A 15,639-nucleotide genomic window follows, 5' to 3' on the forward strand; every position below is an offset into this window, starting at 1 on the left:
CTCCCGTTCCACCTCATCACCATGAGAATCTCCCGTTCCACCTCATCACCATGAGAATCTCCCGTTCCACCTCATCACCATGAGAATCTTCTGTTCCACCTCATCACCATGAGAATCTCCCGTTCCACCTCATCACCATGAGAATCTCCCGTTCCACCTCATCATGATGAGAATCTCCCGTTCCACCTCATCATGATGAGAATCTCCCGTTCCACCTCATCACCATGAGAATCTCCCGTTCCACCTCATCACCATGAGAATCTCCCGTTCCACCTCATCACCATGAGAATCTCCCGTTCCACCTAATCACCATGAGAATCTCCCGTTCCACCTCATCACCATGAGAATCTCCCGTTCCACCTCATCACCATGAGAATCTCCCGTTCCACCTCATCACCATGAGAATCTCCCGTTCCACCTCATCACCATGAGAATCTCCCGTTCCACCTCATCACCATGAGAATCTCCCGTTCCACCTCATCACCATGAGAATCTCCCGTTCCACCTCATCACCATGAGAATCTCCCGTTCCACCTCATCACCATGAGAATCTCCCGTTCCACATCATCACCACGAGAATCTCCCGTTCCACCTCATCACCACGAGAATCTCCCGTTCCACCTCATCACCACGAGAATCTCCCGTTCCACCTCATCACCACGAGAATCTCCCGTTCCACCTCATCACCACGAGAATCTCCCGTTCCACCTCATCACCACGAGAATCTCCCGTTCCACCTCATCACCACGAGAATCTCCCGTTCCACCTCATCACCATGAGAATCTCCCGTTCCACCTCATCACCATGAGAATCTACCGTTCCACCTCATCATGATGAGAATCTCCCGTTCCACCTCATCACCATGAGAATCTCCCGTTCCACCTCATCACGATGAGAATCTCCCGTTCCACCTCATCACCATGAGAATCTCTCGTTCCACCTCATCACCATGAGAATCTCCCGTTCCACCTCATCACCATGAGAATCTCCCGTTCCACCTCATCACCACGAGAATCTCCCGTTCCACCTCATCACCACGAGAATCTCCCGTTCCACCTCATCACCACGAGAATCTCCCGTTCCACCTCATCACCACGAGAATCTCCCGTTCCACCTCATCACCACGAGAATCTCCCGTTCCACCTCATCACCATGAGAATCTCCCGTTCCACCTCATCACCATGAGAATCTCCCGTTCCACCTCATCACCATGAGAATCTCCTGTTCCACCTCATCACCATGAGAATCTCCCGTTCCACCTCATCACCATGAGAATCTCCCGTTCCACCTCATCACCACGAGAATCTCCCGTTCCACCTCATCACCACGAGAATCTCCCGTTCCACCTCATCACCACGAGAATCTCCCGTTCCACCTCATCACCACGAGAATCTCCCGTTCCACCTCATCACCACGAGAATCTCCCGTTCCACCTCATCACCACGAGAATCTCCCGTTCCACCTCATCACCACGAGAATCTCCCGTTCCACCTCATCACCATGAGAATCTCCCGTTCCACCTCATCACCATGAGAATCTCCCGTTCCACCTCATCACCATGAGAATCTACCGTTCCACCTCATCACCATGAGAATCTCCCGTTCCACCTCATCACCATGAGAATCTCCCGTTCCACCTCATCACCATGAGAATCTACCGTTCCACCTCATCACCATGAGAATCTCCCGTTCCCCCTCATCACCATGAGAATCTACCGTTCCACCTCATCATGATGAGAATCTCCCGTTCCACCTCATCACCATGAGAATCTCCCGTTCCACCTCATCACCATGAGAATCTCCCGTTCCACCTCATCACCATGAGAATCTACCGTTCCACCTCATCATGATGAGAATCTCCCGTTCCACCTCATCACCATGAGAATCTCCCGTTCCACCTCATCACCATGAGAATCTCCCGTTCCACCTCATCACCATGAGAATCTCTCGTTCCACCTCATCACCATGAGAATCTCCCGTTCCACCTCATCACCATGAGAATCTCCCGTTCCACCTCATCACCATGAGAATCTCCCGTTCCACCTCATCACCACGAGAATCTCCCGTTCCACCTCATCACCATGAGAATCTCCCGTTCCACCTCATCACCATGAGAATCTCCCGTTCCACCTCATCACCATGAGAATCTCCCGTTCCACCTCATCACCATGAGAATCTCCCGTTCCACCTCATCACCATGAGAATCTCCCGTTCCACCTCATCACCATGAGAATCTCCCGTTCCACCTCATCACCATGAGAATCTCCCGTTCCACCTCATCACCATGAGAATCTCCCGTTCCACCTCATCACCATGAGAATCTCAGGTTCCACCTCATCACCATGAGAATCTCCCGTTCCACCTCATCACCATGAGAATCTCCCGTTCCACCTCATCACCATGAGAATCTCCCGTTCCACCTCATCACCACGAGAATCTCCCGTTCCACCTCATCACCACGAGAATCTCCCGTTCCACATCATCACCACGAGAATCTCCCGTTCCACATCATCACCACGAGAATCTCCCGTTCCACCTCATCACCACGAGAATCTCCCGTTCCACCTCATCACCACGAGAATCTCCCGTTCCACCTCATCACCATGAGAATCTCCCGTTCCACCTCATCACCATGAGAATCTACCGTTCCACCTCATCACGATGAGAATCTCCCGTTCCACCTCATCACCATGAGAATCTCCCGTTCCACCTCATCACCATGAGAATCTACCGTTCCACCTCATCACCACGAGAATCTCCCGTTCCACCTCATCACCATGAGAATCTCCCGTTCCACCTCATCACCACGAGAATCTCCCGTTCCACCTCATCACCATGAGAATCTCCCGTTCCACCTCATCACCATGAGAATCTACCGTTCCACCTCATCATGATGAGAATCTCCCGTTCCACCTCATCACCATGAGAATCTCCCGTTCCACCTCATCACGATGAGAATCTCCCGTTCCACCTCATCACCATGAGAATCTCTCGTTCCACCTCATCACCATGAGAATCTCCCGTTCCACCTCATCACCATGAGAATCTACCGTTCCACCTCATCACCATGAGAATCTCCCGTTCCACCTCATCACCATGAGAATCTCCCGTTCCACCTCATCATGATGAGAATCTCCCGTTCCACCTCATCACCACGAGAATCTCCCGTTCCACCTCATCATGATGAGAATCTCCCGTTCCACCTCATCATGATGAGAATCTCCCGTTCTACCTCATCATGATGAGAATTTCCCGTTCCACCTCATCACCATGAGAATCTTCTGTTCCACCTCATCACCATGAGAATCTCCCGTTCCACCTCATCACCATGAGAATCTCCCGTTCCACCTCATCATGATGAGAATCTCCCGTTCCACCTCATCATGATGAGAATCTCCCGTTCCACCTCATCACCATGAGAATCTCTCGTTCCACCTCATCACCATGAGAATCTCCCGTTCCACCTCATCACCATGAGAATCTCCCGTTCCACCTCATCACCATGAGAATCTCCCGTTCCACCTCATCACCATGAGAATCTTCTGTTCCACCTCATCACCATGAGAATCTCCCGTTCCACCTCATCACCATGAGAATCTCCCGTTCCACCTCATCATGATGAGAATCTCCCGTTCCACCTCATCATGATGAGAATCTCCCGTTCCACCTCATCACCATGAGAATCTCTCGTTCCACCTCATCACCATGAGAATCTCCCGTTCCACCTCATCACCATGAGAATCTCCCGTTCCACCTAATCACCATGAGAATCTCCCGTTCCACCTCATCACCATGAGAATCTCCCGTTCCACCTCATCACCATGAGAATCTCCCGTTCCACCTCATCACCATGAGAATCTCCCGTTCCACCTCATCACCATGAGAATCTCCCGTTCCACCTCATCACCATGAGAATCTTCCGTTCCACCTCATCACCATGAGAATCTCCCGTTCCACCTCATCACCATGAGAATCTCCCGTTCCACCTCATCACCATGAGAATCTCCCGTTCCACCTCATCACCATGAGAATCTCCCGTTCCACCTCATCACCATGAGAATCTCCCGTTCCACCTCATCACCATGAGAATCTCCCGTTCCACATCATCACCACGAGAATCTCCCGTTCCACCTCATCACCACGAGAATCTCCCGTTCCACCTCATCACCACGAGAATCTCCCGTTCCACCTCATCACCACGAGAATCTCCCGTTCCACCTCATCACCACGAGAATCTCCCGTTCCACCTCATCACCACGAGAATCTCCCGTTCCACATCATCACCACGAGAATCTCCCGTTCCACCTCATCACCACGAGAATCTCCCGTTCCACCTCATCACCACGAGAATCTCCCGTTCCACCTCATCACCACGAGAATCTCCCGTTCCACCTCATCACCACGAGAATCTCCCGTTCCACCTCATCACCACGAGAATCTCCCGTTCCACCTCATCACCATGAGAATCTCCCGTTCCACCTCATCACCATGAGAATCTACCGTTCCACCTCATCATGATGAGAATCTCCCGTTCCACCTCATCACCATGAGAATCTCCCGTTCCACCTCATCACGATGAGAATCTCCCGTTCCACCTCATCACCATGAGAATCTCTCGTTCCACCTCATCACCATGAGAATCTCCCGTTCCACCTCATCACCATGAGAATCTCCCGTTCCACCTCATCACCATGAGAATCTCCCGTTCCACCTCATCACCACGAGAATCTCCCGTTCCACCTCATCACCACGAGAATCTCCCGTTCCACCTCATCACCACGAGAATCTCCCGTTCCACCTCATCACCACGAGAATCTCCCGTTCCACCTCATCACCATGAGAATCTCCCGTTCCACCTCATCACCATGAGAATCTCCCGTTCCACCTCATCACCATGAGAATCTCCCGTTCCACCTCATCACCATGAGAATCTCCCGTTCCACCTCATCACCACGAGAATCTCCCGTTCCACCTCATCACCACGAGAATCTCCCGTTCCACCTCATCACCACGAGAATCTCCCGTTCCACCTCATCACCACGAGAATCTCCCGTTCCACCTCATCACCACGAGAATCTCCCGTTCCACCTCATCACCACGAGAATCTCCCGTTCCACCTCATCACCACGAGAATCTCCCGTTCCACCTCATCACCACGAGAATCTCCCGTTCCACCTCATCACCACGAGAATCTCCCGTTCCACCTCATCACCATGAGAATCTCCCGTTCCACCTCATCACCATGAGAATCTCCCGTTCCACCTCATCACCATGAGAATCTACCGTTCCACCTCATCACCATGAGAATCTCCCGTTCCACCTCATCACCATGAGAATCTCCCGTTCCACCTCATCACCATGAGAATCTACCGTTCCACCTCATCACCATGAGAATCTCCCGTTCCCCCTCATCACCATGAGAATCTACCGTTCCACCTCATCATGATGAGAATCTCCCGTTCCACCTCATCACCATGAGAATCTCCCGTTCCACCTCATCACCATGAGAATCTCCCGTTCCACCTCATCACCATGAGAATCTACCGTTCCACCTCATCATGATGAGAATCTCCCGTTCCACCTCATCACCATGAGAATCTCCCGTTCCACCTCATCACCATGAGAATCTCCCGTTCCACCTCATCACCATGAGAATCTCTCGTTCCACCTCATCACCATGAGAATCTCCCGTTCCACCTCATCACCATGAGAATCTCCCGTTCCACCTCATCACCATGAGAATCTCCCGTTCCACCTCATCACCACGAGAATCTCCCGTTCCACCTCATCACCACGAGAATCTCCCGTTCCACCTCATCACCATGAGAATCTCCCGTTCCACCTCATCACCACGAGAATCTCCCGTTCCACCTCATCACCATGAGAATCTCCCGTTCCACCTCATCACCATGAGAATCTCCCGTTCCACCTCATCACCATGAGAATCTCCCGTTCCACCTCATCACCATGAGAATCTCCCGTTCCACCTCATCACCATGAGAATCTCCCGTTCCACCTCATCACCATGAGAATCTCAGGTTCCACCTCATCACCATGAGAATCTCCCGTTCCACCTCATCACCATGAGAATCTCCCGTTCCACCTCATCACCATGAGAATCTCCCGTTCCACCTCATCACCACGAGAATCTCCCGTTCCACCTCATCACCACGAGAATCTCCCGTTCCACATCATCACCACGAGAATCTCCCGTTCCACATCATCACCACGAGAATCTCCCGTTCCACCTCATCACCACGAGAATCTCCCGTTCCACCTCATCACCACGAGAATCTCCCGTTCCACCTCATCACCATGAGAATCTCCCGTTCCACCTCATCACCATGAGAATCTACCGTTCCACCTCATCACCATGAGAATCTCCCGTTCCACCTCATCACCATGAGAATCTCCCGTTCCACCTCATCACCATGAGAATCTACCGTTCCACCTCATCACCATGAGAATCTCCCGTTCCACCTCATCACCATGAGAATCTCCCGTTCCACCTCATCACCATGAGAATCTACCGTTCCACCTCATCACCATGAGAATCTCCCGTTCCACCTCATCATGATGAGAATCTCCCGTTCCACCTCATCACCATGAGAATCTCCCGTTCCACCTCATCACCATGAGAATCTCCCGTTCCACCTCATCACCATGAGAATCTCCCGTTCCACCTCATGATGAGAATCTCCCATTCCACCTCATCACCATGAGAATCTCTCGTTCCACCTCATCACCATGAGAATCTCCCGTTCCACCTCATCACCATGAGAATCTCCCGTTCCACCTCATCACCATGAGAATCTCCCGTTCCACCTCATCACCACGAGAATCTCCCGTTCCACCTCATCACCACGAGAATCTCCCGTTCCACCTCATCACCACGAGAATCTCCCGTTCCACCTCATCACCATGAGAATCTACCGTTCCACCTCATCACCATGAGAATCTACCGTTCCACCTCATCACCATGAGAATCTACCGTTCCACCTCATCACCATGAGAATCTTCTGTTCCACCTCATCACCATGAGAATCTCCCGTTCCACCTCATCACGATGAGAATCTCCCATTCCCACCTCATCACCATGAGAATCTCCCATTCCCACCTCATCACGATGAGAATCTCCCATTCCCACCTCATCACCATGAGAATCTCCCGTTCCACCTCATCACCATGAGAATCTCTCGTTCCACCTCATCACCATGAGAATCTCCCATTCCACCTCATCACCATGAGAATCTCCCGTTCCACCTCATCACCATGAGAATCTCCCGTTCCACCTCATCACCATGAGAATCTCCCGTTCCACCTCATCACCATGAGAATCTCCCGTTCCACCTCATCACCATGAGAATCTCCCGTTCCACCTCATCACCATGAGAATCTCAGGTTCCACCTCATCACCATGAGAATCTCCCGTTCCACCTCATCACCATGAGAATCTCCCGTTCCACCTCATCACCATGAGAATCTCCCGTTCCACCTCATCACCACGAGAATCTCCCGTTCCACCTCATCACCACGAGAATCTCCCGTTCCACATCATCACCACGAGAATCTCCCGTTCCACATCATCACCACGAGAATCTCCCGTTCCACCTCATCACCACGAGAATCTCCCGTTCCACCTCATCACCACGAGAATCTCCCGTTCCACCTCATCACCATGAGAATCTCCCGTTCCACCTCATCACCATGAGAATCTACCGTTCCACCTCATCACGATGAGAATCTCCCGTTCCACCTCATCACCATGAGAATCTCCCGTTCCACCTCATCACCATGAGAATCTACCGTTCCACCTCATCACCATGAGAATCTCCCGTTCCACCTCATCATGATGAGAATCTCCCGTTCCACCTCATCACCATGAGAATCTCCCGTTCCACCTCATCACCATGAGAATCTCCCGTTCCACCTCATCACCATGAGAATCTCCCGTTCCACCTCATGATGAGAATCTCCCATTCCACCTCATCACCATGAGAATCTCCCGTTCCACCTCATCACCATGAGAATCTCCCGTTCCACCTCATCACCATGAGAATCTCCCGTTCCACCTCATCACCATGAGAATCTCCCGTTCCACCTCATCACCACGAGAATCTCCCGTTCCACCTCATCACCACGAGAATCTCCCGTTCCACCTCATCACCATGAGAATCTCCCGTTCCACCTCATCACCATGAGAATCTACCGTTCCACCTCATCACCATGAGAATCTACCGTTCCACCTCATCACCATGAGAATCTACCGTTCCACCTCATCACCATGAGAATCTTCTGTTCCACCTCATCACCATGAGAATCTCCCGTTCCACCTCATCACGATGAGAATCTCCCATTCCCACCTCATCACCATGAGAATCTCCCATTCCCACCTCATCACGATGAGAATCTCCCATTCCCACCTCATCACCATGAGAATCTCCCGTTCCACCTCATCACCATGAGAATCTCTCGTTCCACCTCATCACCATGAGAATCTCCCATTCCACCTCATCACCATGAGAATCTCCCGTTCCACCTCATCACCATGAGAATCTCCCGTTCCACCTCATCACCACGAGAATCTCCCGTTCCACCTCATCATGATGAGAATCTCCCGTTCCACCTCATCACGATGAGAATCTCCCATTCCCACCTCATCACCATGAGAATCTCCCATTCCCACCTCATCACGATGAGAATCTCCCATTCCCACCTCATCACGATGAGAATCTCCCATTCCCACCTCATCACCATGAGAATCTCCCATTCCCACCTCATCACCATGAGAATCTCCCATTCCCACCTCATCACCATGAGAATCTCCCATTCCCACCTCATCACCATGAGAATCTCCCATTCCCACCTCATCACCATGAGAATCTCCCATTCCCACCTCATCACCATGAGAATCTCCCGTTCCACCTCATCACCATGAGAATCTCCCGTTCCACCTCATCACCATGAGAATCTCCCGTTCCCACCTCATCACCATGAGAATCTCCCGTTCCACCTCATCACCACGAGAATCTCCTGTTCCACCTCATCATGATGAGAATCTCCCGTTCCACCTCATCACGATGAGAATCTCCCGTTCCAGCAGGTTCTGATCCATGTGAATGTGGAGCTGAAACAGAGACTCATAAGACCCGGTTGTTGTGAATTGTGGCCTCAGTTTCCTGTTCTTACTGGCAGGAGTGAAACCCGGTGTGTTCTTCTGCTGGTTCTGGTCCAGACAACTGCTGCTGGGTGTTTTCTCATCTTCAGACCTTCTCTGCTCAGGGATCAGACGTTAGCGGCCCAGATGGACCCTGGAAGTCGTTGGTTCTGGTCTCGTCTTCGGGTTTTATTGCCGTTGTGGGATTTTATCCCACAACGGCAATAAAATCCTCTGTTTGCTCTGTTTGCTCATCTTTAACCAAATGTGGTTGTGAGGAACTTTTCCATGTTTCCCAGTAACTTTGAGGAAGTTGTACTTCCTTGTGCAAGACCGTAACAGACAAGTGTGTGTGTGTGTGTGTGTGTGTGTGTGTGTGTGTGTGTGTGTGTGTGTGTGTGTTACATCACGTACTGTCATTCACACGCTCTAAGAACTGTATTAAATGTTAGAAAATGCAACTTAATTTGACAAATATAAAGTTTCAGCGGTTTTTGTCAAACCTCTATTTTATCGAAAAGACTTATTGATCCAAAGGGATCAATAAATGTCGTGTTCCATTAGCTTCCAACCAAACCGCGTCGGGCCAGACAAGCCTCCCATTGGCCCAGACATTCCCACCAGATGCAGCTGATTGGTTGACCCTGCAGAGTGCCACTAATTACAGAGCATCCAGCGGGCCGACCACAGAACCGGAGCACATTTTCCCTGTGGAACCGCAGGCCGGACCACTAACAGCAGGATTGCTGGGAGCCAGACATGGAGGCAGTCTGGCTTTTATTCACTCTCCGTTGGCAGCGAGGGCACGTTGTTTAGAAGGTGTTGGGGTTTCCTCTTCTCCAGCTTTGCAGCCAGACGGAATAACTGCGGTGAAAGATGCCGTCGCAGCATGTTGGTCCTGAAACACGAGTTCAGCTCTGACAGAGGAAAGTCTGAGCAGAACCACCCACTTCAGCTGTGTTTCCGCGCCTACCTGGTGTGTTTCCGCGCCTACCCACTGTGTTTCCACGCCTACCCGCTGTGTTTCCGCGCCTACCCGCTGTGTTTCCACGCCTACCCGCTGTGTTTCCGCGCCTACCCGCTGTGTTTCCACGCCCACCTGCTGTGTTTCCGCGCCTATCCGCTGTGTTTCCGCGCCTACCCGCTGTGTTTCCGCGCCTACCCGCTGTGTTTCCGCGCCTACCCGCTGTGTTTCCGCGCCTACCCGCTGTGTTTCCACGCCTACCCGCTGTGTTTCCGCGCCTACCCGCTGTGTTTCCGCGCCTACCCGCTGTGTTTCCACGCCTACCCGCTGTGTTTCCACGCCTACCCGCTGTGTTTCCGCGCCTACCCACTGTGTTTCCGCGCCTACCCGCTGTGTTTCCACGCCCACCTGCTGTTTCCACGCCCACCTGCTGTGTTTCCACGCCTACCCGCTGTGTTTCCGCGCCTACCCACTGTGTTTCCACGCCTACCCGCTGTGTTTCCACGCCTACCCGCTGTGTTTCCGCGCCTACCCACTGTGTTTCCACGCCTACCCGCTGTGTTTCCACGCCTACCCGCTGTGTTTCCACGCCTACCCGCTGTGTTTCCGCGCCTACCCGCTGTGTTTCCGCGCCTACCCACTGTGTTTCCGCGCCTACCCACTGTGTTTCCACGCCTACCCACTGTGTTTCCACGCCTACCCGCTGTGTTTCCGCGCCTACCCACTGTGTTTCCACGCCTACCCGCTGTGTTTCCACGCCTACCCGCTGTGTTTCCGCGCCTACCCACTGTGTTTCCGCGCCTACCCACTGTGTTTCCACGCCTACCCGCTGTGTTTCCGCGCCTACCCGCTGTGTTTCCGCGCCTACCCACTGTGTTTCCACGCCTACCCGCTGTGTTTCCGCGCCTACCCGCTGTGTTTCCACGCCTACCCGCTGTGTTTCCGCGCCTACCCGCTGTGTTTCCACGCCTACCCGCTGTGTTTCCGCGCCTACCCGCTGTGTTTCCGCGCCTACCCACTGTGTTTCCGCGCCTACCCGCTGTGTTTCCACGCCCACCTGCTGTTTCCACGCCCACCTGCTGTGTTTCCACGCCTACCCGCTGTGTTTCCGCGCCTACCCACTGTGTTTCCACGCCTACCCGCTGTGTTTCCACGCCTACCCGCTGTGTTTCCGCGCCTACCCACTGTGTTTCCACGCCTACCCGCTGTGTTTCCACGCCTACCCGCTGTGTTTCCACGCCTACCCGCTGTGTTTCCGCGCCTACCCGCTGTGTTTCCGCGCCTACCCACTGTGTTTCCGCGCCTACCCACTGTGTTTCCACGCCTACCCACTGTGTTTCCACGCCTACCCGCTGTGTTTCCGCGCCTACCCACTGTGTTTCCACGCCTACCCGCTGTGTTTCCACGCCTACCCGCTGTGTTTCCGCGCCTACCCACTGTGTTTCCGCGCCTACCCACTGTGTTTCCACGCCTACCCGCTGTGTTTCCGCGCCTACCCGCTGTGTTTCCGCGCCTACCCACTGTGTTTCCACGCCTACCCGCTGTGTTTCCGCGCCTACCCGCTGTGTTTCCACGCCTACCCGCTGTGTTTCCGCGCCTACCCGCTGTGTTTCCACGCCTACCCGCTGTGTTTCCGCGCCTACCCGCTGTGTTTCCACGCCTACCCGCTGTGTTTCCACGCCCACCTGCTGTGTTTCCACGCCCACCTGCTGTGTTTCCACGCCTACCCGCTGTGTTTCCACGCCTACCCGCTGTGTTTCCACGCCTACCCGCTTTGTTTCCGCGCCTACCCGCTGTGTTTCCACGCCCACCTGCTGTTTCCACGCCCACCTGCTGTGTTTCCACGCCTACCCGCTGTGTTTCCACGCCTACCCGCTGTGTTTCCGCGCCTACCCGCTGTGTTTCCACGCCCACCTGCTGTGTTTCCACGCCTACCCGCTGTGTTTCCGCGCCTACCCGCTGTGTTTCCGCGCCTACCCGCTGTGTTTCCGCGCCTACCCGCTGTGTTTCCGCGCCCACCCGCTGTGTTTCCGCTCCCACCCGCTGTGTTTCCGCGCCTACCCGCTGTGTTTCCACGCCCACCTGCTGTGTTTCCACGCCTACCCGCTGTGTTTCCACGCCCACCTGCTGTGTTTCCACGCCCACCTGCTGTGTTTCCACGCCCACCTGCTGTGTTTCCACGCCCACCTGCTGTGTTTCCACGCCTACCCGCTGTGTTTCCACGCCCACCCGCTGTGTTTCCGCGCCTATCCGCTGTGTTTCCGCGCCTATCCGCTGTGTTTCCGCGCCTACCCGCTGTGTTTCCGCTCCCACCCGCTGTGTTTCCACGCCTACCCGCTGTGTTTCCGCGCCCACCCGCTGTGTTTCCGCTCCCACCCGCTGTGTTTCCACGCCTACCCGCTGTGTTTCCGCGCCTACCCGCTGTGTTTCCGCGCCTACCCGCTGTGTTTCCGCGCCTACCCGCTGTGTTTCCGCGCCTACCCGCTGTGTTTCCGCGCCTACCCGCTGTGTTTCCGCGCCTACCCGCTGTGTTTCCGCGCCTACCCGCTGTGTTTCCGCGCCTACCCGCTGTGTTTCCGCGCCTACCCGCTGTGTTTCCGCGCCTACCCGCTGTGTTTCCGCGCCTACCCGCTGTGTTTCCGCGCCTACCCGCTGTGTTTCCACACCTACCTGTGTGTAGGGGCAGCGCTGAGCTCAGAGCTCGTAATTTTTTATTAAAAAAAGATGAAAATTTTAATTTGGTTTTTGGTGAGAAATGATCAGAAACTCTGTGCAGATTTAAATTTCTAACAGTTTCAGGGTTGAAAAGCTCCTGAAGGGATGTTGCGTAGGAAGTTCTGGTGGAATCCTGTGTTGCATTCAGATGAATACAGTCCAGCATCCCACCTGTTCCAACACCTGCCGCAGCGACGGTAGCTGCCATGGATCAAAAAGCCTGATGAAGCTGATGTCCCAGACTTCATGGGGTGGTTTAGTAATGAGCCGAACAACAGATGACCTGTTGAAACATGAGGGATCCTAGAAGTTCACAGATAAAAACACGGACGTCCGGTTTGATCCGGTTCAGCTCCATGAGGACCAGAATGTGTCGGGTTGTTGGAGATAACACAGCAAACGGCTGAAATGTGACACGCTGTTTTATTTGGTCTTCCATGTCTTTCCAAATAAATATTTTTTTCAGTGTTTTCTGTTTGACTGTAAAGTTTTGTGTCATCTGCAGAAGAAGCCCCTGTCTGCAGTTATAAAGGAGGTGTGTGACGGGTAGGTTCCCGACTTCTGCAGCTTCCTCATTCTGGTAAATATTGCACATGCTTTGATTGTTTGCGCTGATGTGACTCTTTCTGTGTCTGCGTGCAGCTGGAATCTCCCCGGTCCTGAGAACTACGCCCTGCAGTACGCTGATGGAGTTCAGATGTACATCACTGAGTCGGTCAGTTCCTGCTCCTGCCGATCGGCTCAGAACGGGATGGTGTAAGAAGTTTAATGTCAGGTAGCGATAGGAAACACACTGTTGAGGTTCATTCAGATAAATTATATCTGTAGAAGACTCTGAAGTTTCTGGAAGGATTTTATTTTTGCTGTTTAACAGAGATGTTTTAGTTTAAGAGCAGCTTGATGTGGAAGATTCTTCCTCCTGGACTAACGTGATCATTCTGCTTATTTCCTGCTTCCAGCAGCAGCGCTCTGATCCTGTTCTTCTACATGTTTGCTCTGAACTTTGCCAGGGTTTGACTGGATGCTGAATAAATGCATTTTCTCCTACAGAAAGCTTTCTCATTGCGCTGTTGAGTCCAGAAGAGATTCGTTGCAGAGCATCTAGTGTTTCTAACATCCTTTACAGTCACAAATCTGTAATATGACAGCTTTTTCTCTCTTTTATTACCTGTCAGTAATGCACAGCGTTGAGTTATGACATTATTGCGTTAACCTGAGCGTTGTGAACGTCTGTGACCTACAGCTTCGTCCAGCAACGTGCAGATGTTGCACATGTTTGTTATTTATATGCATGATTGTGTTCCTGTCGTCTGGTTTGTGGTCTTAACGTGATAAAGTTTAAAGTTTTTGTTTTTTTACACACATCTTCTCTGTGTGTGTGTGTGTGTGTGTGTGTGTGTGTGTGTGTGTGTGTGTGTGTGTGTGTGTGTTGCAGAACCGTCTGGACATTAAGAACGGCTGCATTCTGCGTCTGACCAAAGCACCGGTGAGTCTGCGTCCCACGTTGTCACATCCTTTCTTTGGCTTCGGTCTTCTGTCTGCATCTCGTGGCAGCGGAGGAAACCTCTTACAGTGCTGCTGGAGTCCAACCAGGTCTTCAGCATTTCTGCAGGAATTTCAGCTGAAGCAACATCAGGTTGTGTTGGAGGAGGAATAAACGAAGCAGTTGGAGCAGCAGTTTGGTCACAGATGTTTGCAGAGAAACTTCCGTAACTTTGAGGCTGGTTGAGGCGATCAACAAGTCCATTAAGATGAAGATACTTCAGCATGTTTCCTGTTTGCAGTTTTGTTTCAGTTTATTAAAATGAAAGTCTTTAAGTACAGAAAAACTTCACACGCAAAGCCGAAAGAGTCTGTGTGTAAAACACAGTGGTGGTAGCATCATGGTTTTCCTGCATCTGGACCAGGAAAACCTCATGGATTTTTTTAATCAGTAAAATATTTAGAAAGAAAATAAGGAATGACATCTGTTCAGGTTCCGACCGATCTGAGCCGATGGGTGGCCGAGGGGAAAGTCTGCCGCCCCGTTTTAATGCACCGTCTGTAGTTTCACCTGTGTTCTGTCAGGGCTCGAACATGCGTCTCCTAGATCAGTGTTTTTCAACCACTGTGCTGTGCCACACTCGTGTGCCGTGAGAGATTATCAGATGTGCCCTGAGAAATTCCCAATTTCACCTGAGTGGTCTAAAAAGCAGCTCTGTGTTCATCCAAACAGGCCCCAGTGAAAGAAAATAAAATTCCATCTTCTTGTGTTTATCTGATTTCTATGCAAGAGGCTTTGACAAGATGGACTTTATATTAATAATATGGACTTTAATAAAAACATTTTGGTTTGTGGTGTGCCTTGAGAGAAAAAGGTTGAAAGCACTGTCCTAGATGTGTCACAAATACGCAAATATGATTCTGACCTCCGTCCAGGATGAACTTATGTTATGAAACTCTTAACGGTACAGAGGTAGACGCTTGGTGGACATGTCCTCTTTCCCCTGCAGGGCCGCTGTGCGCTGGACCTGTACAAAGGAATCCAAAGCTCCGATGCAGGCGTTCGCTGTGACTCGTTGAAGGAACTCGCGGGCGTTTCCACAGATGTGACCTTTGCTCAAGAGTTCATCAGCCAGGACGGACACCTCCTGTTGGTGAAAATAGTAGAAGACTCCAACGAGTAAGTTATCTGTGTGGTTAAGGCTGAATATGCCGAAGGGTTCCTGCAGATGTACCTGCATGTTCTGCTGAGCAACGTCACTCTAACCACCAACACATTTCCCATTAATACAAACACGGCTAGAGAGATCTAGATATCTGAT

The 15,639-nt window shown here is 52.0% G+C and overlaps 1 protein-coding gene across 2 annotated transcripts in view; it reads left to right on the top strand.

The window, feature by feature from the left end:
- elmo3 (engulfment and cell motility 3) overlaps nt 1-15,639 on the top strand; it is a 53,741-nt gene that overhangs the window by 18,049 nt on the left and 20,053 nt on the right. For both annotated transcript variants that reach the window (XM_079249233.1, XM_079249234.1), the window contains exons 3-6: nt 13,341-13,381; nt 13,478-13,550; nt 14,271-14,321; nt 15,328-15,497. In XM_079249233.1, coding sequence (XP_079105359.1) covers nt 13,341-13,381; nt 13,478-13,550; nt 14,271-14,321; nt 15,328-15,497 — 335 coding nt within the window. The remainder of the gene's footprint in view (nt 1-13,340; nt 13,382-13,477; nt 13,551-14,270; nt 14,322-15,327; nt 15,498-15,639) is intronic.

Source organism: Telmatherina bonti, assembly GCF_933228915.1.
Source record: "Telmatherina bonti genome assembly, chromosome: 2".
Taxonomy (NCBI): Eukaryota; Metazoa; Chordata; class Actinopteri; order Atheriniformes; family Telmatherinidae; genus Telmatherina; species Telmatherina bonti.